At 35.0% G+C, this 25,471-nt stretch overlaps 1 protein-coding gene across 1 annotated transcript; it reads right to left on the minus strand.

Moving 5' to 3' along the window:
* Positions 1–2,194: 2,194 nt before the first annotated feature.
* Positions 2,195–8,992, minus strand: LOC102804032 (uncharacterized). The gene is made up of 2 exons (XM_006823754.3): positions 8,787–8,992; positions 2,195–6,499 (listed from the first exon to the last, which is right to left on the minus strand). Exons 1-2 carry the CDS (start codon positions 8,854–8,856, stop codon positions 5,322–5,324), a joined length of 1,248 nt encoding a protein of 415 aa, XP_006823817.1. The 5' UTR covers positions 8,857–8,992; the 3' UTR covers positions 2,195–5,321.
* Positions 8,993–25,471: the final 16,479 nt, after the last annotated feature.

A 25,471-nucleotide genomic window follows, 5' to 3' on the forward strand; every position in this document is an offset into this window, starting at 1 on the left:
TGACCACACCATTGACAAAAGGGTGGTCACTTGTCATATTAGATAGGTGACCTTTATACCCAGGTTCATTTGACCACACCATTGACAAAAGGGTGGTCACTTGCCACATTAGATAGGTGACCATTATACACAGGTTCATTTGACCACACCATTGACAAAAGGGTGGTCACTTGTCATATTAGATAGGTGACCATTATACACAGGTTCATTTGACCACGCCATTGCCAAAAGGGTGGTCACTTGCCACATTAGATAGGTGGCCTTTATACACAGGTTCATTTGACCACACCATTGCCAAAAGGGTGGTCACTTGTCATATTAGATAGGTGATATTTACACACAGGTTCATTTGACCACACCATTGACAAAAGGGTGGTCACTTGCCACATTAGATAGGTGACCATTATACACAGGTTCATTTGACCACACCATTGACAAAAGGGTGGTCACTTGTCATATTAGATAGGTGACCTTTATACCCAGGTTCATTTGACCACACCATTGACAAAAGGGTGGTCACTTGCCACATTAGATAGGTGACCATTATACACAGGTTCATTTGACCACACCATTGACAAAAGGGTGGTCACTTGTCATATTAGATAGGTGACCATTATACACAGGTTCATTTGACCACGCCATTGCCAAAAGGGTGGTCACTTGCCACATTAGATAGGTGGCCTTTATACACAGGTTCATTTGACCACACCATTGCCAAAAGGGTGGTCACTTGTCATATTAGATAGGTGATATTTACACACAGGTTCATTTGACCACACCATTGCCAAAAGGGTGGTCACTTGCCATATTAGATAGGTGACCATTATACACAGGTTCATTTCACCACACCATTGCTAAAAGGGTGGTCACTTGTCATATTAGATAGGTGATATTTACACACAGGTTCATTTGACCACACCATTGACAAAAGGGTGGTCACTTGTCATATTAGATAAGTGACCTCTATACACAGGTTTATTTGACCACATCATTGCAAAAAGGGTGGTCACTTGTCACATTAGATAGGTGACCTCTATACACAGGTTTATTTGACCACATCATTGCCAAAAGGGTGGTCACTTGCCACATTAGATAGGTGGCCTTTATACACAGGTTCATTTGACCACACCATTGCCAAAAGGGTGGTCACTTGTCATATTAGATAGGTGATATTTACACACAGGTTCATTTGACCACACCATTGCCAAAAGGGTGGTCACTTGCCATATTAGATAGGTGACCATTATACACAGGTTCATTTCACCACACCATTGCTAAAAGGGTGGTCACTTGTCATATTAGATAGGTGATATTTACACACAGGTTCATTTGACCACACCATTGCCAAAAAGGTGGTCACTTGTCATATTAGATAGGTGACCTCTATACACAGGTTTATTTGACCACATCATTGCAAAAAGGGTGGTCACTTGTCATATTAGGTAGGTGACCTCTATACACAGGTTTATTTCACCACACCATTGCCAAAAGGGTGGTCACTTGTCATATTAGATAGGTGACCATTATACACAGGTTCATTTGATCACGCCATTGCCAGAAGGGTGGTCACTTGTCATATTAGGTAGGTGGCCTTTATCCACAGGTTCATTTCACCACACCATTGCTAAAAGGGTGGTCACTTGTCATATTAGGTAGGTGGCCTTTATCCACAGGTTCATTTCACCACACCATTGCTAAAAGGGTGGTCACTTGTCATATTAGATAGGTGATATTTACACACAGGTTCATTTGACCACACCATTGCCAAAAAGGTGGTCACTTGTCACATTAGATAGGGGGCTAATCTGCACTGGCTCGGAAGGTTGTAAATGATTAGCTAGTTTGAATTTGCATAACAATACTGACAATGAACGTGCATTCAACGCCACAAGTTTTTTTAGCCAATCAGAATTCATCTTCCGAGCCAGTACAGATCAGCCGTAGATAGGTGGCCTTTATACACAGGTTCATTTGACCACACCATTGCCAACATTTTGATTTTCAGAAGTCCATCAATAAAATAGATGATTTTAGTGGTTCACTAATGACAACTAAACAACAGTTGGAAATTTGGATTGTTTCATGTCACAGAATCATTTCATCACTAGAAGACATATTTGTTGTCAAGGTGTATTGACACAGGACACTTCAACCCTTCTTGCAACCATCACTTAAGAAGACACTTCACAACCCATTGTAAAGAAAATTAATTTTATTTTAATCTTGATTGCACTTGCAAGATATGGCAGTCATATTTTACATTTTAACTTACTGAATTTGACTACAACTAAAATGATAAGTACTGTTGCTATGCAGTTGTTATGGCAACTCAATTATGACCAGATTTTATATAATACAAATAATGTAAACAGGAAATATGGTCTACATCTACAATACAGCATCTATGGTGAAAACATGTTATTTAAGTCCCAGGAAAAGAAAGGTTCTGGTCAATTCGTTTTTTTTTTCAGTATTTTAAGTTCATTAAAATTGTTTTTATTTTATGACAAAAACTGTTATCAAAAAAAGCTTCAATTTTTAACATGTATGCTTGATGACCAGGACCATGTATAATTCTGTTCTGAGGATTAACAGTCTAACATGTTCACCAATTGAAAGTGTTGTAACTCTTAAGTTGAACCAATTACGATTTGGTAACCTTGTAGTTTATGTAGAAAAATCTGCACTTTCTGTTATTATAAATAATTACAAGATGTTATGTAATGGAGGTCAAGAATATGTAAAGATACATTGTAACTAAATTAGTTTCAAAGCTACATAGCTACTGCACTGCATTTGATATGTTCACATTGTTTTGTGCAATGTTTACAATTACATGATACATATACATTTTTTCAACATAGGAAAACAAGTAGACTCTCGGCTGAGATAGCTCTGTTGTTAGCAATGCACATTTCAATTAAAGATATCATCCTGAAATTAACAAATCTGAGAGAGGTCCACCCAAGGTAACTATATGTATAATATCAAAGCAATCAGACTTTCAACAAAATATTCATCAAAATTATCATCATGAAATGACCAAAACTAAGTAGGAGAGGTCTTATCTAAGGAATCAGGACTTGTGGTTTTCAAGAAGAAAGCCGAAAAATTAACAAATGCTGATGTGGACGATTGATAATCATTCATTTGTTTAGTTCCATGGAGGTAAACAGTTGATCATAACTCGCGTTTATTTTAGGCCTTGGTTGTGAATATAAATTTGTCTGGGTTTTAAGTGGATATTTTATTGTTTATATTGTTCTCAAAGTAAACAGATTAATATAGTTAACTGGTCATGTAATGATCATGCAGACACCAAGTGGTACTACAGGGGTAGAAGTTTTGAATACATGTGAGGTCATGCTTAGGTGTACCCTGCACTAGATATTTTAGATGCTAGAAGAAAATGCCTGCCCAACAATGTCTGTCTAACAATGTGGCAAGCAGTCTGTAACATTTCTGTGACCCTTTCAATGTTTTACCAAGCCAGACTTGAAGCACACAGATAAGATAAGAGTATAGACTTGACTTGACTTGACAATCAATGTCGAATATGCATACATCATTAACCCTTTGAAGACCATAATTTTTATATTGTAACATTTTATAAACTTCTGTGTGAATTTTTGACCAGATGGATGTTCCTATGCCAACGTAAATTTAATTTAGCAGATTTTACTTATCAGCGAAAATAGCGACAATAAAATCATATGAACAATTAATGCATTTACATTATTAAGGGTGGTCTAACGTAGTTATGAATATATGCTTTCCAGTGGAGGCATGCAAACTTTGGCATTCAAAGGGGTTAATGATATAATAAAATTAAGATACAGTTACTGTTTAATTTTCTTTCAACAAACCAAAATGAATGTAATGAATCAGATTTAATGAAGATCTCGTTTGAATTGATAATCATGAAATTGAACAATAAACCAACATTTCTTGAAATATTGTGCAATGTAGTATTCATCTCAAACCGTGTATTTGTGCATATTTGCAAAGCATTTTTTTTTGAATGTGAAGATCATCTCATTTACCAGTATTGTAATTGAACTTCCTGGTTAATTCTGTGATGATATTGGTTAAAAATAAATTTGATTGATTCACCTAAGTAACAAGATCTTCATGGATTTCAAATGCTTGGAAAGTGCCATTGTACATAGTACATACAGGTTGTTATGACAGTTTTTCACCACCAGACTTTCTCACCCAAATTTTTCTGCACTTTTTTCTTATATTCTTCAATATTTCTGGAAATGTACCCTAATTTCAGAGCCAACAAACAAAATTTGAGTCAATTTTAAGTTTTTAAGCCCAACCTTTTGAAGCAAATTACAGACTATAAATGGAATTATTTTGTGAATTTGTGATGAAAAGAGGGAACTGGTGGTGAAAAGGTTAACACAAGACCACCAAATTAGGAGACATCTATTTCTGATATACTGAAAAATGTCTCAATTGCACATTATAGATTTGAATTCTGCCAAAAAATTATTGTTACAACATATTTTGGGTATTTCAGTCAATTTTAAGCTCCCATTTTAGTTTGTTCATGCATGAATAAAATAACCCAAGATTTGCAAGTAATGTAACACTTAGATCTTAATTTCAAATTTGGTCTATTTTACTAATGAGACCCGGCGTAAACAAGGAGGTTCCCATAATGCAACATTTCAGAACTTCCTATTTTGCGAGACCAAATTATGATGACATCAGCTGATTATAAATTGTGTATTAATTGTGAAGCAAGAGAAACCATGACAACCTCCACTTATATAAGGCTTCATCTGACATACATACTCTGTTGAATCTTCTCATAACCAACACTAAATTAACTGATCAACTGAGTAAATTCACATTAGTATTTAGGATTCGGAACAGTGTTTAGAATTCAGATTAATGTTCAGGATTTAGATTAGTGTTTGGATCAGTGTTCAACATTCGAACAAGTGTTCAGAATTTGAATTAGTGTTCAGGATACAGATTAGTGTTCAGTATTTGGAATAGTGTTTAGGAATCAGATTAATGTTCATTATTCAAACAAAGGTTCAGTATTCTGATTAGTGTTTAGGATTTAGATTAATGTTCACGATTTAAACAAGGGTTCAGTTTTTGGGATAGTTTTCAGGATTCGGAATAGTGTTTATGATTCAGATTAGTGTTTAGAATTCAGATTAATGCAGTTCGAGTCTGACATCAATGCCAAACATTCACAAAATCATCTGTATCATATCAATTAAATATTCCATACATACACCCAAGTTTTGACAGACCCTGTAATGTATAAACACAAGCATTGTATAAAGGGTTAGCAACTAGGTGCTAACATGAACATCTCGATTACAAAGAGGACAAGTCTCTTTTATAACAATCCACTTTTCTAAACATCGTCCATGGAAGAAATGCCCACATCTTGTTATCACAACAGTGGTCTCCAATGGCAACCAGCAAATAGCACAGACATCATTGATTTGCGAGAGTTGATACGCGGATGCTCGCTTAAAGTGGTCAATCTCAGCAAATTCCCTCTGCAATTGTGAAACTAATTTTTGTGCCGTTCCCATGGGGATCGCTACATTAGTTAAGAACACCACAGCTAGTAAAATTGAAGATTCGTAATTTTCGAGAGCAACACTGCAGAGGATAATGGCCGCTGCCATACACGCCGTACCAATTTCATAACATATCTTCACATACTGTTCTTCAAATCCTGGCATGTGTTCTAACAGCGTCCAGATTTTACGAGCAAAATGAGGGATACAATAATAAACATACTTCAAAAATAAATAACCATAATCTTCTAACAGAAATATTATGAAATCTTGGAAAAAGTTCTCTGTGAAAATGACATAAAATAAAGCTATGCTTACGTGAACAATATGTAAATTAGACGGAAATGCCAACATGATAAGAAATATATTATGCAATGGATGAAGAATGTATTTTGCAAAGTACCTAATATTGCTATGGTGACTGGTGCTCAGATGGGGAAACTTTCTTTCAAACTTCGACCACAGCATAACAATCATGACTGTCAATGCTAACCATTTATTTGGCAGTGGGAATATAACTTCTTTGCCTTGTACACAGTCTTCTAGAATTTTCATAAGGAGTATCTGGTGTCCCCACTGGTATAAAGGTTGTAGAACATCCCATGATTTAGTGGAGGCAACACTCCCGATCTTTGCACACAAACGAACAGCAGTGCAGATTGTGATCACAGTCAATTGTAACAGCAAATACATCAATAATGGCACAAATATAACAACCCCGATCAAAGCCTGTAACGCCGCTAATAATAACCGTAATAATAAACTAATAATTATATGTTCTAAGACTGAGAACGCCAACCATGCATCGAGGACCGACTGCCAACTAAGGAGAGCCATCAGTGGGGACCATATACAGCATCCAATAGCTGCAGTTATAGTAAATGGAATACTTCTTGTTATGAAAAATGTTAGGCATGATATCGCTAATGTACCAGCAACAACTGAAAATAGACAAAGGGTAAACAAAAGTGGGTTAGATATGGAAGGTTTGTTGTCATGGTTTCAGTCAACGTAGCAACAGGGAAAACAAGAAAAGTTCCATTTTTCAAAAATCCTGATTTTATAAATAATTTATATTATTGATCCAAATTTACTGTTCATAATGCATTTGATGCATAATTTTAGTATACTTAAAAACTCAATTGTGGGTATTACTTCTTTTACACTCGGTAACTCCTGTTCAATACTTTCCAATTTTACATTTGCCTCAGAAACAATGTAGCTTGCGTCGGAAGTTGAGTCATGTCACCGAATGTATAGTATCGGCAAACACGAGGTGACATAACACACATATTAATTTTGTTTATGGTGGCATTTCCTGCATTCGTAACAGGAAATGACGTACTATAATACAGTTATCACAAGGAAACCGCATAATACGGGATCTTGTTGACCTTCGCTAAACATATGTTAATCTCCATGCACACTCTGTGGTTCTCTCATCATGATAACTACATATTAACACATATAAAGAGAACAGATACAGCACACATTTTATCTTTCTCATCAGATAAGACTCTATTTTTATGTAATAAGTGACCTATTCTTTGATATAGTTTGATTATAGAACTACATATTGACACCACAATACAACATCCATCATATAGGGATGTCATGCAACACAGCACGTACTGGGTGCTTTCTACACACATTACAGACCAAGCAATGACAAGTTGTGTTTTTAACCAATTCAGATTATATTTACATGCATCTTTCCTTGAATTGTATACCGAAAACGTGGAAGGATTTTTAACCAGATCTTGTAATTGTACATTCTAAACGAAGTATTCAATTGTTCGGTTTTGTTTACATTGTTCACAGGTACATGTACCGTACTAACATCTCAAAGTGTATTTTGGTAAAGGTAACAATTTGGGATCAATTTATTATTACATGATTAATAGGAACAAACATTTTATTGATACTGATCTAAAGAGCATTTTGGACACTTGCACCACGATGACAGCATGGTTTGCGCCTCCTGTTTATCCAAGTTCTTTCAACCTTCTATTTGGACTTACTAAAAAAAGTTTATGATTCATACATTGCCATAAAAACAATGTTCTTGCCACACGCCTGTAATAACATTCATGTCATGAGTAACAGGTTGTAGTTGACATTTTGGTGAAATTGTGGCTAATTTCAGCTGCAATTACCACAGAAGTACTCACGGAAGGCAACATAGTGATTGGTAAATATAATTTAATAAACAAGATGTAATTGTCAAGCTGTGCCTTGCAAACCCGTTTTTTCATAATCTTACTGTGAATACTTTCAGGTAGCCAAATTAATTGCTACAATTTTACATATATCCTCTGCGGTAAAAATATTATAAATATATAATATACAATTTATACATAACACATCGTATCTTTATATACAGATACAAATGTAAAACAATTGATCCAAGATACAGTTCTCCTAACAAAAATTTGTGCCAGAATTCATGCAAAATAAATGGATTTATCAATCAGTCAGTCACAAAAGGATTTCATTTTTAAAATTAAGCTATACAATATCATGTAATCTGTCTAATAAAAATAGCAAAATATATATATTTTTTTGTTGGCATGTTTTTTCACTCATTACAGAAAGGCTTAATTATTCCATAGTATTTATTTTTACTTATTCTACTGATAAATAAATCTGAATGTACCAAATTAAAAAACAATAAAAAAAGCACAAAGAACATAAACAGTTAATTAATGTATTGTTTTCTCTAAAAAAGGATATTTTTTAAACCTATTTACAGCCTGAGAATTGTCTCCTACATATTTAAACAAAACAACTGTAAAAACGATAACAATTCATTACACATTGAAGCATATTTTTATTATAATGTGTGTGAAAAATTGTTTTGTTTTTGTATTCGCTAGAATATTCAATCTTCATTGTATGCAAATAAAAGATAGTCACGTGTTCAACAGCTGTGCGTGGCTCACATAAACAAGCCTTCCAAAAAACGTCACAAAGGAAGGGGATGCCAAGAAATGCATGAAGCGTTTCAATTCAGACAACAGAGACAATGATTATTTAGAATATCGTAGAACAATTACAGTGAACAAATTGCCGTAAATATATTATTATAACGACTGGTCGGCTAACCATATGAGTGAACAGGACACTCGCTTTCAATCGCCATTCATGCGTTTAGCAAGTGGCGAGTCAGTCAAAATTTCGACAAAGAGACAACGACATCTCTTCGGGGAGTGACGTAATTTTACCCACCCTGTTTTGTCTTGAACATATTGGAGACCTTCCATCGGCTCGGTCCGCCGATTTTTCGTGATTTAAACATCTCTTCGTGTCTGCTACGCTGTTCTCTATGCCCCGTTCATCATAGGAATAACACGAAAACCCATTGGTTCCCTGACTATCAGCTGATTGGAGCTTGCGTCCGTGTGACGGATAGAGGTCATTAAGACTGCCTAACTCGTTCATAAATATATGAAATAAACACCTAGCCAACTTTTTAGGAGACACGTCTGACGCAATCACAGATCGACAAACACGCGTTTATTTTATTGTGCAGGATTCCCCATAAATAATAAAAAGGGCTGGTGTTTGTTTTTGTTTTTTTTAAATAAAAACAAATTCGCAACGATTGCCTTATGTAGAATAATGCATTGCTATGTTCCTAACAGTCGACCATTTGAAATCGGGGTGGCTGGACGATTTGTTAACAAATAAAATAGCAAGCTTAGACGCCGAGAGAAAAAATGCATGAAGTAATTTGCAGTGGGAAAATGAAAACAAAAAAATACAGATAAGAAACCGCGAAAAATGCATTGGTCTTCCCGCACCACCAATGATTTAAAATGGCTGCAAATAGGTTACGGGTCGACCATTTAAAATCATCATGGGGTGGTCGGATGATTTATTTGAAAAAAACAAACAATGCTAGCTAGACACAGGGAAAATTGCATACAATAGCGTTGGCACATTAAAAAATGTACAGATTTTACAGTTGCACTCAGGCTGGTAACACTCTTCCAGCTAACCCCCGATGTTTTCACATGTTCGACCCCTTATTCAATTTTACGCCATCATAACGAACTTGAACAGAACGCTTCGCGGAGACCGCCGCCCTAGAAACTTTATACTTATATATTTTATAAAAAAAAAATTAAATTTTGTTTGTTACAAACATGCCTGTTTTTGAAATTCATTCGTGATTTTCTTTTCTAAATGGCCATGACCTATACCAAGAACGATGAGAGATTACTGGTCCGTCTGGGTGGGGCGTTTTTTTCAATGACGTCACAGTTGTACTACGGGTGTATGTCACACGCAACGTAATATTACCGTAATTGGTATAGTACAGGTGTGATGGTTCAAATACCGAAATGGCAACAGTAACAGAAAGACTTCCCAGGCGGCGATGATAAAATACGAACACGGAACCAACAGATGAGGTTTCAACTGGTACTGGTATTATTATACTCTGCAAACATCAAGTACAATAACGCGGTAAAACTCCAAACCTCCAATAACTAGATACTTAAACTCCAACACAATTCAACGAGATCTCCGATCTGAACTCAGTGCTGAACAACTCCCCTATATATACCTCCACTGTCTATAAATAGACCATTACAGCAGCATACAAAATGAGTCTGGCACTTACTACAAATTTCGAGAATGTTCCATTACCTTCTATTGTCTCCTACAGTGTTCTATTACCTAATCAACCAGTTTCTAAAAAAAAAATCTAGAATATTCCACCCAGACACAGTACGGTTCTAAAACATTCTCAGTGACACGGAAGTGGTAAATAAGTCGTATGCGACAGTGTACCATCATGAATAAATCAAGCTGTTTCTTCTTCTCTGAAATCTTCATTTATTTTGACATGAATAAAGTATCTCTATTTTTATTAATATTTGTAAATTTCCCAATTCAAACTAAAATGAGAAGTTTTGTAATATTAGGATTTTTTTAAATGACGCCCATTGTGTGATGCTATAGTTGATTTGGCTGGTTGAATTCAACTGCAGTCATTGAAATTTATGAATAATCATTAAAATTATGGCAATTTGTTCTATTTCACGGTGTCTATATAGTGTTTATGTTTTGAAACGAACCTTGCTTCAACTTTCAAATCCCAAACTACTTCATTGCCTGCATTGTGAGCTATTACAGTCGGATATTTCGGTTTTACTAGCACGAAAAGATATTATCTTTGTCTCGGCCAATCTCTTGACATATATTGGTCATTTTACGAGAACAGGAGCAACTTGCCATTCAAAGTTGGTTCCGCAAACTACGAAAATGTGAACCTAACCCAGAACCTGTCATGTTATATTTTTGTTTTACCTCCATTCGCAAGTAAATGTAGTATATGCGTTTTTTTTAAGTTCATATTATAATACTGACCCAAACTCCTATGAAATGCACTGATAACTCCCACAACGTAAGTAATGAATTCTGCATAAGAAATCAACGTCCATACTGGATGTGATTTTCTGTAAATATGTATTGCAGATAATACATACTAACTAATCAACCATACACAATCGATTGGTTGACTGGTTGACTTTCAGCTGAGGCTAAGTATACACAGTACAGGCACATTCGCGTGAACATCCTATGTTGCAAATTGTAAAAAGTACAAAGCGAATTGAAATTAATTCTATCATAATAAATGTTGATATAATTAAAATCCAAACAAAAAAATTGGAACATACTTGATCGAGTAGACATCGTGGTATATAACAATGTGGTAAGCGTATCTTCAATGGCATAGCCGTGATAACCGTAGACTCGTGTAGTCGAGGTGAACACGCCCTCGGCTCATGTAGACTGGAAGACGTCACAGCGTTGACATGAGTTCATGGCAGTATTGACACGGTGACAACGTGACGTGCGGCACACATCGGGATCGTGAACGCACGTTGGTACCAACAACACAAAAAGTAATATACCCTCTTTGTTTGTCACAAAACATTGTGTGTTGAGTATCACAAAGTGCGAAGGAGGGCAAAGATCAAGTTCAGTGTGCCTAGTTGACTATGATCTAAGAAACGCATAAAAGTCGTCTTGTTACTCTCTTCTGGCAATCCGTTAAACAATTATAGCATCTTGTACGAGGCATACATTTTGTAAGATTCGAAAATGTTGGTTTCTAAATGCGCGTTCTAAATGTTTCCCATGTGGTTATTATAATCCCCCAAACTAAGTTTGTATGCTAAGTATTTTGGTCTAGTACTTTCCTGTTATTTTATATTGAATCAGTACGACAGGTCATTGACCTCTATACTATGTTCCGTGACCACAACTTATATCTATCACTATCAACTCGATAAAAAAGACATGTCTCACCCATATATGACCTGGTGGAGGTGAATGAACGGACACGTTTGAAGTTCCACTGCAGTGAGGAACATGGAAACACTGAACGGACATAACGTAACTTCACACATCTACAGATTATGTCAACACTGGTGCATCTACTTTCGGTGTTGTTCATAAATTGTGTAGATTTCACTTAGTTCAAAAGCTTTCTAGTCCAATAAATACGACTGGAGAGTTTTATTAATGAACAGAAATGGATTTAATTAACCTTTGCTGTTATGGCTTTCTAAATTCAATTTTGAAAAACAATATTTTAACAAAGTCAACAATACACATACCCCAAACAGATGCACAATTGTCCATTTCTCTCCTTTTATCAGCATACACCAATAACATAACAGTCACACAACACGTGATCACCATGAAAACAAACAACTCTAAAACGACTTTCAGTTTTCGACATTGTATTCGTTCGTTTTGAGGGAAAAACTGAGACTTTTGTTTTCAACTGATTTGAATTATAACTGAAAGCAGCTGAATGAAATTCCAAATATGTAGCGTGTTCAACAACTCATATATGAACAATGACTGTAACAAATATAATTTAACTTGGTAAAAATACTATATTTTTCTCCATAAAAACGAAAGAATTTCACAATGTTGAAAAGTGAAAGTATTTATTTATTTATTTATTTATTTATTTATTTATTTATTTATTTATTTATTTATTTATTTATTTATTTATTTATTTATTTATTTATTTATTTATTTATTTATTTATTTATTTATTTATTTATTTATTTATTTATTTAAACAAAGACAATATGCTTTTGTGCGTATGACAAGGACAGCACATGGAAGCGTAGGATTTGCATCTTCAACTGCCGGGACTTCTTTCTCCTAACTCTGCATGATGCTTCTGGGTTTGCATTCGATCCACTGCGGCAAAGGAATCCACAATCTCCCGGATGCTGAGGGGACATGATATCAGTCAACAGGTGTTGGAGAGATGTATGTACTGTTTTAAAAAGTACAAAATAATTATGCTGATCAAAATACTTAAGGATGCAACATGGAGGATAACAGATGTTTTTCAATATTCTATAATTCATACAAATCGGGTTAAGGGTTATAGTCAATTACAGATGTTGATGGAGACACAGCAGGATTAATTGGACCACTAATACGCATGTGCAGTGATGTACGTATCAAAACAAAACTCAGATGTTTCCTACAAGAATGGCGTTCTCGTGTGAAAAATAAATCATAGTCCAAACAAGGAGGTAATTTATACATCCATGACCCAAAGTATTCGTAAATACACAGAACATTTAAGTGACTTATTTTATCTGGGTGTTACTGTACCAATTGACAAAGCCTGAAAGGAAAGCGCGCGTCAATTGTCACCACCCCCATGGGGAGGCCCCCAATGTTTCCGACCAAGAGAAAAACGTTGACACGTACCCGCTTATATAAAAAAAAAACGTGTTTCTATAAATTGTTGTCAGTATTCTACATTCTATATTTCGCACCATCATTATCTTTTGAACGATAACTGCGAGTTTGAATGTCCTAGTCCGAACGCAATTGATTTGGCGGCGGTCCCAATGAGTCGTACTCGATCAAAACTTCAACTCGAGAAAAACGCGAAAAACAGTTTTGGTTAATAAAACACTGTAGATTTGCTGCACTATTATAAATATACACTAAAAATGGCCAAACATATTAACCACTGATATCATAGAACTCATAAAGAGTGTCAGATAATGAATAATTTCAAGCTCGAGCGTGAAAAATGAAGAAAACTGCTGGCATTTGAGTCCGTACTCCAGGAACGTTCGGGGTTTCCATTGTTATGCAAACGAACAACGAGGGATAATCCTCTGACAAACATTACTGTCCCACTGTACACGCTGACAGTTTACAAACAAGCTAATCCTTCAGGCCCGTAGTTTTTTTTTTTTGGGGGGGGGGGGGGGGGGGTTCGGGGGGTTCGGTCGAACCCCCTAAATTTTGGAAGTGAATAGATTTATTATCGTAGATTAGAACATAATAAAACAAACAGTATTAGTTAAAATAATTATCATCGTTTAAATCACTTGACTCAGTGAGGAAACTATCAGATTCAGCAACCGATGTTGAATATTAAAACAACATTGAAACAATAATGTAATGGTAGTCACTCTCTGAATTATGTGGTGGTCCTGAATAGGGCCGTTTGTCTTGCGCGAGTGTTCGTTCAGTTAGTAAAGTGTCACGGTGGGGATCGAACGGGATTGGCACAACACGACACTGTACTTTCCTAGTTTGGTTCATTAGTTTTGTATTCTTGAATGATGGCATATATACTGTTTTGTTGCAAGTGTATCAGCCAAATGTAGTCAACTTATTGTATTAGCACGTGTAGCCTATGTTATTGGACAATATTATATAACTACGGATTCAACAGATCATTAAAAAAATGCCGAAGATTTATCATCACGAGTTGTATAGGTCGAAGAGCTCCTTGCAGCCAAAATTTACCCCCACGGTGTTTTTTCAGCACTGAAACTATGCGACGAATCATATTTTTCAAACATATTTTTTTACACGTTTTTTGTTTTGATGTCTTAGAACATTTACTATATTTTTAGTGAGTTCATAAAAAGGAGATGTAGTCATTGAAGTCTATTGAGACCGCTGCTAAACTGCCACTATACTAGTATGTAGATTATATTTACCGCTCTCTCAAAACAGATTTACAATGAACCAAAACATTTACATACTGTAAGAAACTTGGTGGTATGTCGTTGGTTAGTGCATTTAATTTGTTTGATGCGATCATTGTGCCAGCTATTTGTTATAGTAGCGACATGGGGGTACGAAAATTCAGAAATCGGGAGGGTACAGACATTATTTTGCAGATATCTACTTAGCGTTAATAGTTGTACTAACAGTGTAGCGATGTTGGACGATTGTGGAAAGGCTGCCATGATTATGCTGTAGTTATTTTAAGCGTTGTATCTCATATTGGTTAAAATTAGTTGAAGTAAAAAATAGCTTGAACCCCAAAACATGTTATATCATGCTTAAACAATTAGACAAAACCGGCAGACTTATTTGGGATACCCACATAAAAATCGCCTGTTCAAATATGGTTTCGGCATTGTCAAGTTGGAGATACTGCAAATTTCATAGAGATATTTACTCAAACAATAAAAACAATTTGTCAGCAAAAATGCCATGCCTCAATTTCACAATCACCCAGGCTGTATACTTTAGGAAAAATCAAAGTAGTATTATAACCTGGGAGATTTAGTGGCAAGCAATTATTCACTAAAATATATACTGACGAGTTTTCGCTGTTTTGGCCATTAACATAATGTTGAATTAGGTATACACACAAAAATATAGTTAGATCAATAAATTTTTAGTTTTTGCAGTGATATGCTTGAATTTAGCATGGTAGAAAATGGAATTCACTTTGTTTTCATATGTCCATTTTAAATGATCTAAGGGCTGATCTTTTGTCAAATAATGCAATATGCAATTTTGCAAATACTGATAGTTAGGGCTTACTTCGTCGCTACACAAACAACCACACTATATATCAACTAGTTCTGTATCTTTTAAAAGTTTTCAAGCGACGAGATGAATAATAATCCAGCTTAACTTAGTACCATATGTTTACATGGATGTTGTATTGTCTTTTTATAAAACGTGCTATGCACTTTTCTACTCATTACATTTTCTACGATGGGCTTAGGCCCTGTACAAAAATAAAATTACATAATACAAAATTGACTAAATACTAAAATGAACAATTGTAGACAGATATCGACATGAAATCGTGTCACTTTTATGTGCGCTAACATCTGCTAAGAGCGAAAAAAAAACTCGTGAATAGCATTCTACCTTAAAATGCTTAGACAATAATGCTAAGATACGTATAGTCTTGTCTTTTTGTGTTCAACATTTTGCCGTAGTGGATCTAGGGTGTCGTTGCGTTTGTCTGTGGGTGGGGAATGGCTCAGAACCCCTTCTCTAAAATCATATGGTAAAATAGTTCAAAGACGTTATGTGAAATAACTTACCAACGTAACACAAAGTAAACCAATTGAATTTAAAAACGAGAATATAAAAATGTCTGTAACAGAGCTCATAGACACTTCTTTAATTTTATAAAATTCACACGTTTCAAGTCAAATATATTATTTTTGTTTTCGAACCCCCTATTCAAAAGTGCTGGCTACGGGCCTGTCCTTCAAGTGTCTCTGATAAGACATCTAATAAAACGGTTTTCATGTTGAAACAAAATGGCCGATGTTTGAAAAACAATTGCTGTGTCAGAGTGCGACACTGAGTGGCAGATTATTCTTTGCCTCGTCTGTCAACGCTTTCTTTCTTTTCTTCGCCATTGCGTTAGAAAAAAATGTATTAGTAAAATAGAATATTGACTTGGAAAATAAAACGATTTAAAAGAAAGTTGTGCAAAGTTACAGTACTCCTTTCGCACAACCTCCCGCCCGCTTCCGCTTTCCAATCACCTTTTTCTCTTGCTTTTGCGACCGCTTGTTGAATTCGACCGGACAATATCCGCTTTATTTTCGACCGCGCAAACCCCGAAATATCACCGCCCACCTGCTCGCTCGCGCGCATTTAAAATTCGGACTAACAGAATAATTTCCGAGGTTCACATTGTCCTATAATTGTCTTTCTGTTTTTTATAGATGTTGAACAGCTGACAAAAGTTCAAATACTTTTTGTTTTAACTATATATAATTATATGCACGCAACCTGACCCTTTGACCTCGATTTGGCTTGGACTGAATATTTTATTTTAAACAATATTCTGACGTGAAATACAAATTGTATTTCAACACAAGTACGACATGGTTGTCTGGGGTTTCTTTCCTGATTGTTGAGTCTTCGCAATGTGTTTTGTATAATTATTGTTGTTTTCCCCCGATGCTGAAGGACCGTAAAGCTAAATGGCAGTTACATGCATGGACTGAGTGAGTGAAAGAAAATATTTCTAAGCCTAAAATAAAACCTAATATTACACCTCTTTGTGTATTTGTTAATTTTACATATGTTTGTTATGACAGTATGTTTGTAAATATCTAGAAAAATCTCGTCTTTCGTTGATAATTTCGATTGTTTGTTTGGAATGCACTCACTTTGCACTCAGGCTTTCTTGATTTGGTGTGAGTCGCGCCATCTGTCGATAGGTCGCAAACAAAACACATATGATCGTTGAGGGCGCAACTCACAATGTTTTTGCACATGTCTAAACTACTTTCAGCTCAAGGATGTTTTTGCACTAGCATACTTATCGAAATAATAGTTGACATTTTTGTCTGAATACAAAGTCCGATCTGGTATTGAAAGCAATTGGTCGAATTTGATTATTTTCACCAAAATAATATTATTAGAAGTGCTTAAATGATTAATCGTTACAGTCAATAAATGTCCCCCTGTGCCTGCTTAGTCTATGCACCATAGACCTAAGGTCTATTATTATGCACGAGATATTATTAATTACCTATAAATATGCCATGTTCAATTACATTGTACAGAATATTAGTAAAATAATATAAATACGTCGTACTTGCAAGTTAAAAGTAAATGTATATATAACAGCAACATCTCAATCGATTAAATACAAAATATGTGTTTGACCCAAACTACCACAATGGCAAGTTTTGGTGGGCGAGACGTCCGTGGCCAAAACCTCTTATATTCGCATGCATGCAACGCTTGAATTAAAACGATATATTGTAAAAAAAAAAAAAAAAAGAGACTATTATCTTTCCCGGTATTTATATTAGTGCTAAAACACTGAGACGCTCGGATTAAAACGATGCATTGCATTAGATGGGAATAAGACGATTTATTGTGATGTATAGTATATTGCGTCAATGTTTTTTTAACATGGGACGCATGAAATAAATAAAAATGATATTTTTAAAAAGACATGAATTGAATTGAAACATTTTGTCAGCTAATGTTGATGGGGGAGACTCCGTTCACTTTTCATCTACCGTCAGTAGACACAATAGGTGATTTTCCGAACAATTGCGAGATCTCGCGAGATGCATGAAAGACGCGCGTCGAACATCTGCCGCAAAAATCGAACGATTTGATTTTGAACTAGAATTTCTTTATTTCGCAGCTTACATTGACCGGCCGATCTTCGACAGAGGAATATTGCTTCCGAATACCCTTACTTAATCGAAATTGCCTATCATCAAATGTGGACAGCACATTATTAAGCATGGCAATGTTCCCCAAAATACTTCGCGTTTGTCGAATCCCACGCGATGTTTGACGCGACTACGACGCTATGACCTTTGTTTGTCCTGTTTTTACGTTCGATTTCACGCATAACGCGTGATTCTCGCAGTGAACAGAAAATGGTCTATTGCCTACTATGACGGTATTTTAGACATTGTTATCACTTTCGATTAGCTTTAATGTCTTGCAATTTTTTGGTCCTTGCTTTGTATAACCATTTCATTCCTTCCGGGGAATTTAGTACGTGTTTCATTAATGAACTAAGATATACGACTGCTAGTGAATGGCCGCCAGTGTACGTGATATCACCTCTAACTTTGTCTTCATCTACATCAGGATTTAAGCTGAATTGTTGGTTTCATGGGCCACTAAAAATACACAAAGCAGATAAAGGCAATTAAATTCGGAAATCTTCGGGTAGGCTTGTGTCAATAAACAACTAGCAAGGTCTGCCGTACTCACATACTGTATCATTCAATCCTCATTCATACGTAAAACAATAGCCGTTGCCAATGTGTTCATTTAGTGGTCTCGGGTAAACGTGTTTTGCGCTGTATATTTTTGTCAAGTATTTTTATTACGTGTTAGTTCACGAAGTCAATACGCGACTAATCTCGCCTTACTTTTCAATATACTAATAGTGTGATTTACATATTTGTAACGAATCAAATGTGTGACACGATCATGAGTTCTTCAAGTTTCCAGAATTTAAGAAAAATTTCCTCTTTTCATCATAAAATAGTACTAATTATATTCTGCACTTTCCTTCAAAAGATTGCGACAAACATAGCCACATTTTTAGGAAGAAACTGAAAATTGATCCAAATTTCGTCTGTTGGCTCCAAAGTTGGGGTTCATTTCCAGAAATATTAAAGAGTATGAGAAAAAAGTGCAGAAAAGATTATGTGAGAAAGTATGGTTGAAAAGATTAAGATTGACCAAAATCAAGGCTTCCAATGATAAGGAGGCATATCCAAATAAATTAGAAGACATTATGTACAATATTTCAAATCTCATACGACTGTTACTCTGTGTATGCGTCATGTCATGATACTAGGCGTCCCAAACTACCAGTTAATGAAAACTCTGCCTAATATATTCCATGACAATCATGTTGAAATATCGCCCACCAGTAATTGTGGACATTTTCCTCATTTTTAGACACACATTGGAAGTTTCAAATTCAGGACCAGTTAGATACATTTCAATCAATATTTTAAGTAAAATACAATAATTTAGTGTTCTATTTTATTTTAAGCACATTTTTGTCGTTATAAATCGATAGCCATTCCAATTTTAGAATATGGCCTACCAATACGATTCAGTAAGAAAAAGAGCTGGGGCGTGTCTAGCGTATCATACCCATACAGCGCACGATTGCTGTGTTTTACTTCGTTAATCAAGCTCCCCTTGACAGTAAATTTGTTTGTATTCGATTACCGGTTTTTGGCACACCAAGAGGTACTTATCAAGACCACTAACATACATAGACAGAAACTAATAGCAACATCTTCAACTGAGGATTTGGTTTGAGTTTCATCACCGCCCCAGACATCGAAGAAATCACCGGCTGTAATTAGAGCAAGCTGTGCCCAGGTAAAACCTCATCTTTGTGATTTTCATTAGAAGAACGCATTGGATTATGGGAAAATCAATGTTTATCAACACAAATGTCGCACATGCGCGACGCGACGACTACCGCCCTTTAACATTACTCTCTTTTATTTATTTTATTTTTGATTATTTGAAGGAGGAAACTGCCACAGTAATTCACAGTAATTCAAAATCGATGTTGGTTTTCAGAGGTGTTACCTGATGTAGAAAAATGACATTACGATGTTTTCGAGTTTCTCGCTTTACGTCTTGTACTAGCCGAGCCACGCCTTGATAATTTATCAATATACATATACATATGGTAGTGATGTATGGGGAGATGAAATTGCACTAAAATCACCAATTGAAGATGTACATATAAATTATCTTCGTTTTCTCTTGGGGACATCCAAAACACCACAACAATGGGCTTATACGGCGAACTTGGACGTTACCCATTGGAGACCTTTATCGGAAAACAAATGATAAAATATTTCAATTGTGTGCAGAACTCGTCAAATCCATAATTAAAACAAGCTTTCCAAGAAAACATCAACCAGTGTAACCTAGTCGACAACAATGAAATTCTAACAGCAAGGCAATTATGACAAATTAATAAAAATATACAAACATCATTTATATCAATTTGGAAAATGAATTACAAAACGACAATCGATCAAAACAAAAGGAACAAAATATATTAAGAACATACAGATAAAAGCCAATGTTGCTTTAAAAACCTACCTTGTTACCCTGCAAAATATTGAGATGCGCGAAAATTTAACAAAATTCGGCCTCAGTGACCATAATTTAGACTGCAGTCACAAAATAGATTAGTATAGATTGCTAATAGATTATGCAACCTTTGTGATCAGAATCAAGTAGAAGATGAGTATCACCTAATGACGCCATACAAAAGTTATACCCCGATAGCAAATGGCAAAAAACAAAATTCAAAATTTGTCACCAAAGACACAACTCATAGCATTGCTAAACAACAGTGGTCTAACACTCCCTGTAGCAAGGTACCTAAAGAAGTATTTTGAAATAAGACAGCAACCCCAGTGACGATTTTCGTTCACAGTTAAGTTTTGCATTTTTTCTATCTTTTTATAGTATAATAATTTATTCTTAATATTTTTTTTTCAATATTGTAATGTATTAGCTTAGTTTTTTGTATTTTATTTTATTTATTTTTTGTTTGTTTAATCATTCTTTCTTAAGCATTTGTAACCAATGCCAATCCCTCTGGGGACTGTGTAAGTGTTAATAAATTATTATTATTTACTTAATGACCCCGCACATTCGTGATTGGTTTTTAGAGTGGTGACTCGCTAGAAGTATTCGCCGTGCCTTTTTATTCGGGTTTATACAACACTTACATGTTACTGTTAGGAAAGTTTAATGTCTTGTTTGTATTTGTACAATGTGAAAGAGGGGTTTATTGTCAAAATATATACGGGTGTTTGTATGCGTATTGAAACTATACAAAATTTGACTTATACCACAAACTGTACGTTTTGATGACTCGTATGCGATTGTAAGATTCTATTTCAGGTATACATGTACTCGAAGCTAATCTCATCACTGTGCTTTTTATAAATGTTATGGTTCGGTTAATAATTTTCTGGAAACTGTGCAGCAAATCACAGAGTTTCATTATTTAATTGTTCATAGTTTTTTTAAATTTCAGTTTTTATTGTTCATAATTATTTACAGTGATAAAACGGGTTTCCCATCGGAAACCATTTCCAGTTATTATGAATGTGTACATGGCAGCTTTCCCCCTCACACAATAAAGACAGGATGATATGTGTGAGTATGTTTTGTAGGTTAATAGGCCACTCATTTGCTTCAATTCCAACTACATCTCTGGAAATATCACTTGCTGTTTATCATCCATATTTCGATATCCCACAATGTCTGGTAATTCTAACTAACTACTATTTCGCAAAATTTGCGCAGCTTTGCTTCTACTCCCACATTGTCCTTAACAGTGAAGTTTAATGCAGATATATTGTAAATTACAATGAGGTAACACTACAATACATTTCCCTTTACATTCTATGTTCTGAGGCAGTTATGGCTCACAACCATCACCAGTTCTCTTGTCGTCTATTTACATTTATTCCTCATTCCTGCAATGGCGTTGTACAGATGAAAGCATGACAAATCTGATTATATCAACTATTACAATTAAATGTTAAAACATAAAACCTACTTTTTCTGCGAAGAAAAACAAAACAAAACAAAAAACAGTAAAACTCACTTATCAAACTTGTTTAAACAACTTTTAAAAAGTTCTCAAGTAATTTGAGATTTACGTAAACAGATCAGCTATGCTGACCACCACTGATGGTGTCTGGTGAAGGTCAATTCCCCGGATGTTGTGATCAGATATAAGATTTCTAACGGAGCGCGGATCGAGGTCATTACTCAGTCGCCATGTTCACGTTTTTGACCTCTTCCTAAATTTCCATCGTCGGTGCTGTTTATCCACTGAACCATCTGGGAATACTTCACGAGTGAAGTGTGTTTGTGAGCATTCTGGCGTACATTGGTTTTATTGTACTGCGAACAATGCACGGAACTTATCACGACCTCTATTTCTGTCCGAGAGTGCTTTTGTTTACTATTACACTTCTACTGGTACCAACACTAAGTTTTGCTACGTATGGTATTTCCGCGAGTATACAGCGAGATGTTCTACCGAGGTAAGTCTTACACTGACGGAGAGGAGAACAAAGGTCGTCACGATTAGTCCCTCACCAGGGCACTGTGCCTCCGGAGGGAAATATAAACAGAAACTTTATGAGGGCTCATCTGATGGTTTGTCAGTTTGGTGAGTTGCGACTTGTGTGGTTACTCTGAATACGACATCTTCGTTAATTTATTTGGACCCTTTTATGTACAATATAAACCAGGCTACCCAAATTAGGTGAAAAGGCAAAGTAAATAATACCAGAAAGCTACCATAAAGGGGCACCCTTCTGAAAGCGAAGGGGGTGGTGAGGGAAATTCTGTTTTCTCTCCATCCTTATGATTTGAATTCACATATTCTATCAATATTTTATTTTATACAGACATTTTTTTTGTTTATTTTTTCCAACACATTCCTGTTTTTAAATACAGAATTCCTTATTACCAATAATAATAATAATATAAGGTTATTACAAGGATACCTCAAACTTTATATATTATACATCTTTTTCTTCCAAGGATACAACATGGGAATGCCAAAACCCAAAATGTTTAGAACAGAATCAGTGAACTTGTTTGTGTGGAGTCCTGTCAAACCCTTGTGGCAGCCATGTTTGTTTTTAATTTTAGAGGATGCTTATGCGCGTAATCATTCCATATTTGGAATTCGCATTTCCTAATATGGTAGGATGAAAATACCCTGTAAAATACAGCAAAATTACGGCACGCTGTAACTTATGGCGTTATGGTGACAGATGTATAATAATACTATAATAACAATACCAGTATAATTTGTTAACACACTCGTAAAAAATAAAAATGAGTACATTCCAAATTGTTTAGGACTATATAATAAGAAAGTTAGTTATTTTTAAAAAGTTTGCAATATTTACAACAGTAACAGTAGAACATGATTTCATGTTTTTATTTTAACATATTTCTATTTTTACCATGGGTTTAATTTTAATATTTTGGATCAGACTCAACCAAGAAAGCAGGTGACCAATATTTCGAAAATAGGCTGCTAACGACTAATTAATTTCTAAGGAAACCCCAGTTTCACTAAGCTAATTTGCATTGATAATTATACAATCACTTTGGAATAATCAACTTTTGACTAAATTAAAGTTTTGTAATCTTCTTTTATTTTATATTGTGGGAAAAATTTTGATGAATTTTGTGAAATCCCTAATTGTAACATATAAAAAACTATAAAAAACAGTACAACAATGTACTGAGGTCACTAGTCTTAAAGACGCAGACAAAGCGACGCTGGTTTTGGCAGAATTCTATTCTCATGGATGACATTGAATCATCATACAATAAATTGACCAGAATTTTTTTTCCAGGCCTAATATAAAATGTCACACAAAGAATACAATGAAGGTGACATACATCACATGTCTTGAACTTAGAATTTAGAGCGAAACGATTTTTAATATATCCTTAGCATATAGGAATAATATAAGGAATATTAAAGGGCACCAAAACAATCCCATTGGGCATCTAGACTTTGTGAAGTCCAAGCCTTTACCTAGTGTATGTCAATATATGCTAATTATTTACTGAACAGTGGACTTTTTCTGGGCTGAACACTGAAAAAATGATATCAGTTTTAGTTTTGAGTTGTGTACCCTTCAGTAATGCTAACATTTGTTTTCCAAAAATATAAGTTTTAATATTAAAATTATTTGTTTTACAGAGGTCCACATGTATGTGGTTCAAGTCATTCTTCACCATGTTGTCCGGGATGGAGTCAAAGACCATCTAGTGGGATGTGTTTAACTCGTAAGTCGTATTATAAAAGGGCAGTATCATCAGCTCTGTTCATACATGTATGCATATTGTAGTGTTATTATTGTTCTATTGGTTTCTGGCTTGTCTTGATGTTAACTTTGCACATGACATGGTACATTGTATTGCAATATTCAATGCAATATACTGTAGAATACTTTATTTTCGCTTGGAATTTATTTTCGCTGAAGGGATGCTTTAGTGAAAATAAAATCCAATGAATATACTTTTTTTTCTTATATTTCACATTCAACTTGTCAAAAATAAGTGGAAATAAATTCCAAACAAAACACCCAAAAAGCCTTTTCACCGAAAATTAATTCCAGCTAAAATAAAGTATTCTACATTAGTTGTGAAGTAATAAACCTGTCATGACTTGTACGTCATCATCACCAAAAACTTTTAAAAATTTGTTAATACATCTCCTACTGACGTTGTTTTTTCGTATTTATTTCGGCTTTCCATAGTGGCTTTCAGCACGTGATGTGTAAGCGGTATGATCCTTCAAAATTTCATAAATCTGTAATTTTTTTTTTACTAATGTGTGTGTGTTCATGAAGACCACAATAATACTGTCTGTGTATATGTATTTATGAACAAATTATAGCATTTCAATAAAACTTGGTAAATAGGTACCTGACAATATTGATCTGATTAGTTTTGGATTTAAATCTGTGCATCCTAATTTGCATAATTTGCTAATTTTCATCTTTCTATCGATATCTGGAAAACCAATCATCACATTTCAATAAAACAGGCCAGTGTTTGTTTGAATTTTGTGTATATCGATTGTCTAATTTGCATAAATTGGCCTATATTTAGTATTCCCACAGATATGTTAATAATTACTCATGTTTGTTTCCAGCGATATGTAGAGGTAACTGCGGAGATGGTGGTATCTGTAGTAGTCCTAATATGTGTACACAATGTATCCATGACGACGGTGGTAGGAAATGTACATCAGTGACTGCTTCTTCATCACAGAATGTGCCAGGTTTATCTTCTAGTTGGACAGGTATGTGAATGATCAGTTGATGGAACTACATATGTAGCCGGCGATGACTTGGAAGCGAGCAGTTTATTGATTTACTGGAAAAAGAAATGATAATAACTGTTGAAGCAACTGTGGATTTAAGAGTTTTTATTAATGGATGAGTTAAACAGAATTCACATTGGATATTTTACCTTTAACTGTTGGCCATTTTTGTTTCAAAATATACCAAAAATCAACATTTGAACAACAAGTTATCAACTAT

Source organism: Saccoglossus kowalevskii, chromosome 5, assembly GCF_978046115.1.
Source record: "Saccoglossus kowalevskii chromosome 5, keSacKowa6.1, whole genome shotgun sequence".
NCBI classification, from domain to species: Eukaryota; Metazoa; Hemichordata; class Enteropneusta; family Harrimaniidae; genus Saccoglossus; species Saccoglossus kowalevskii.

Coding starts and splice junctions, on each gene's coding strand:
- LOC102804032 (XM_006823754.3), bottom strand. CDS start 8,856: ATGTTTAAATCACGAAAAATCGGCGGACCGAGCCGATGGAAGGTCTCC. Junction 6,500..8,786: donor TATGTTCAAGACAAAACAGG/GTGGGTAAAATT, acceptor GTCTATTTTCAG/TTGTTGCTGGTACATTAGCG.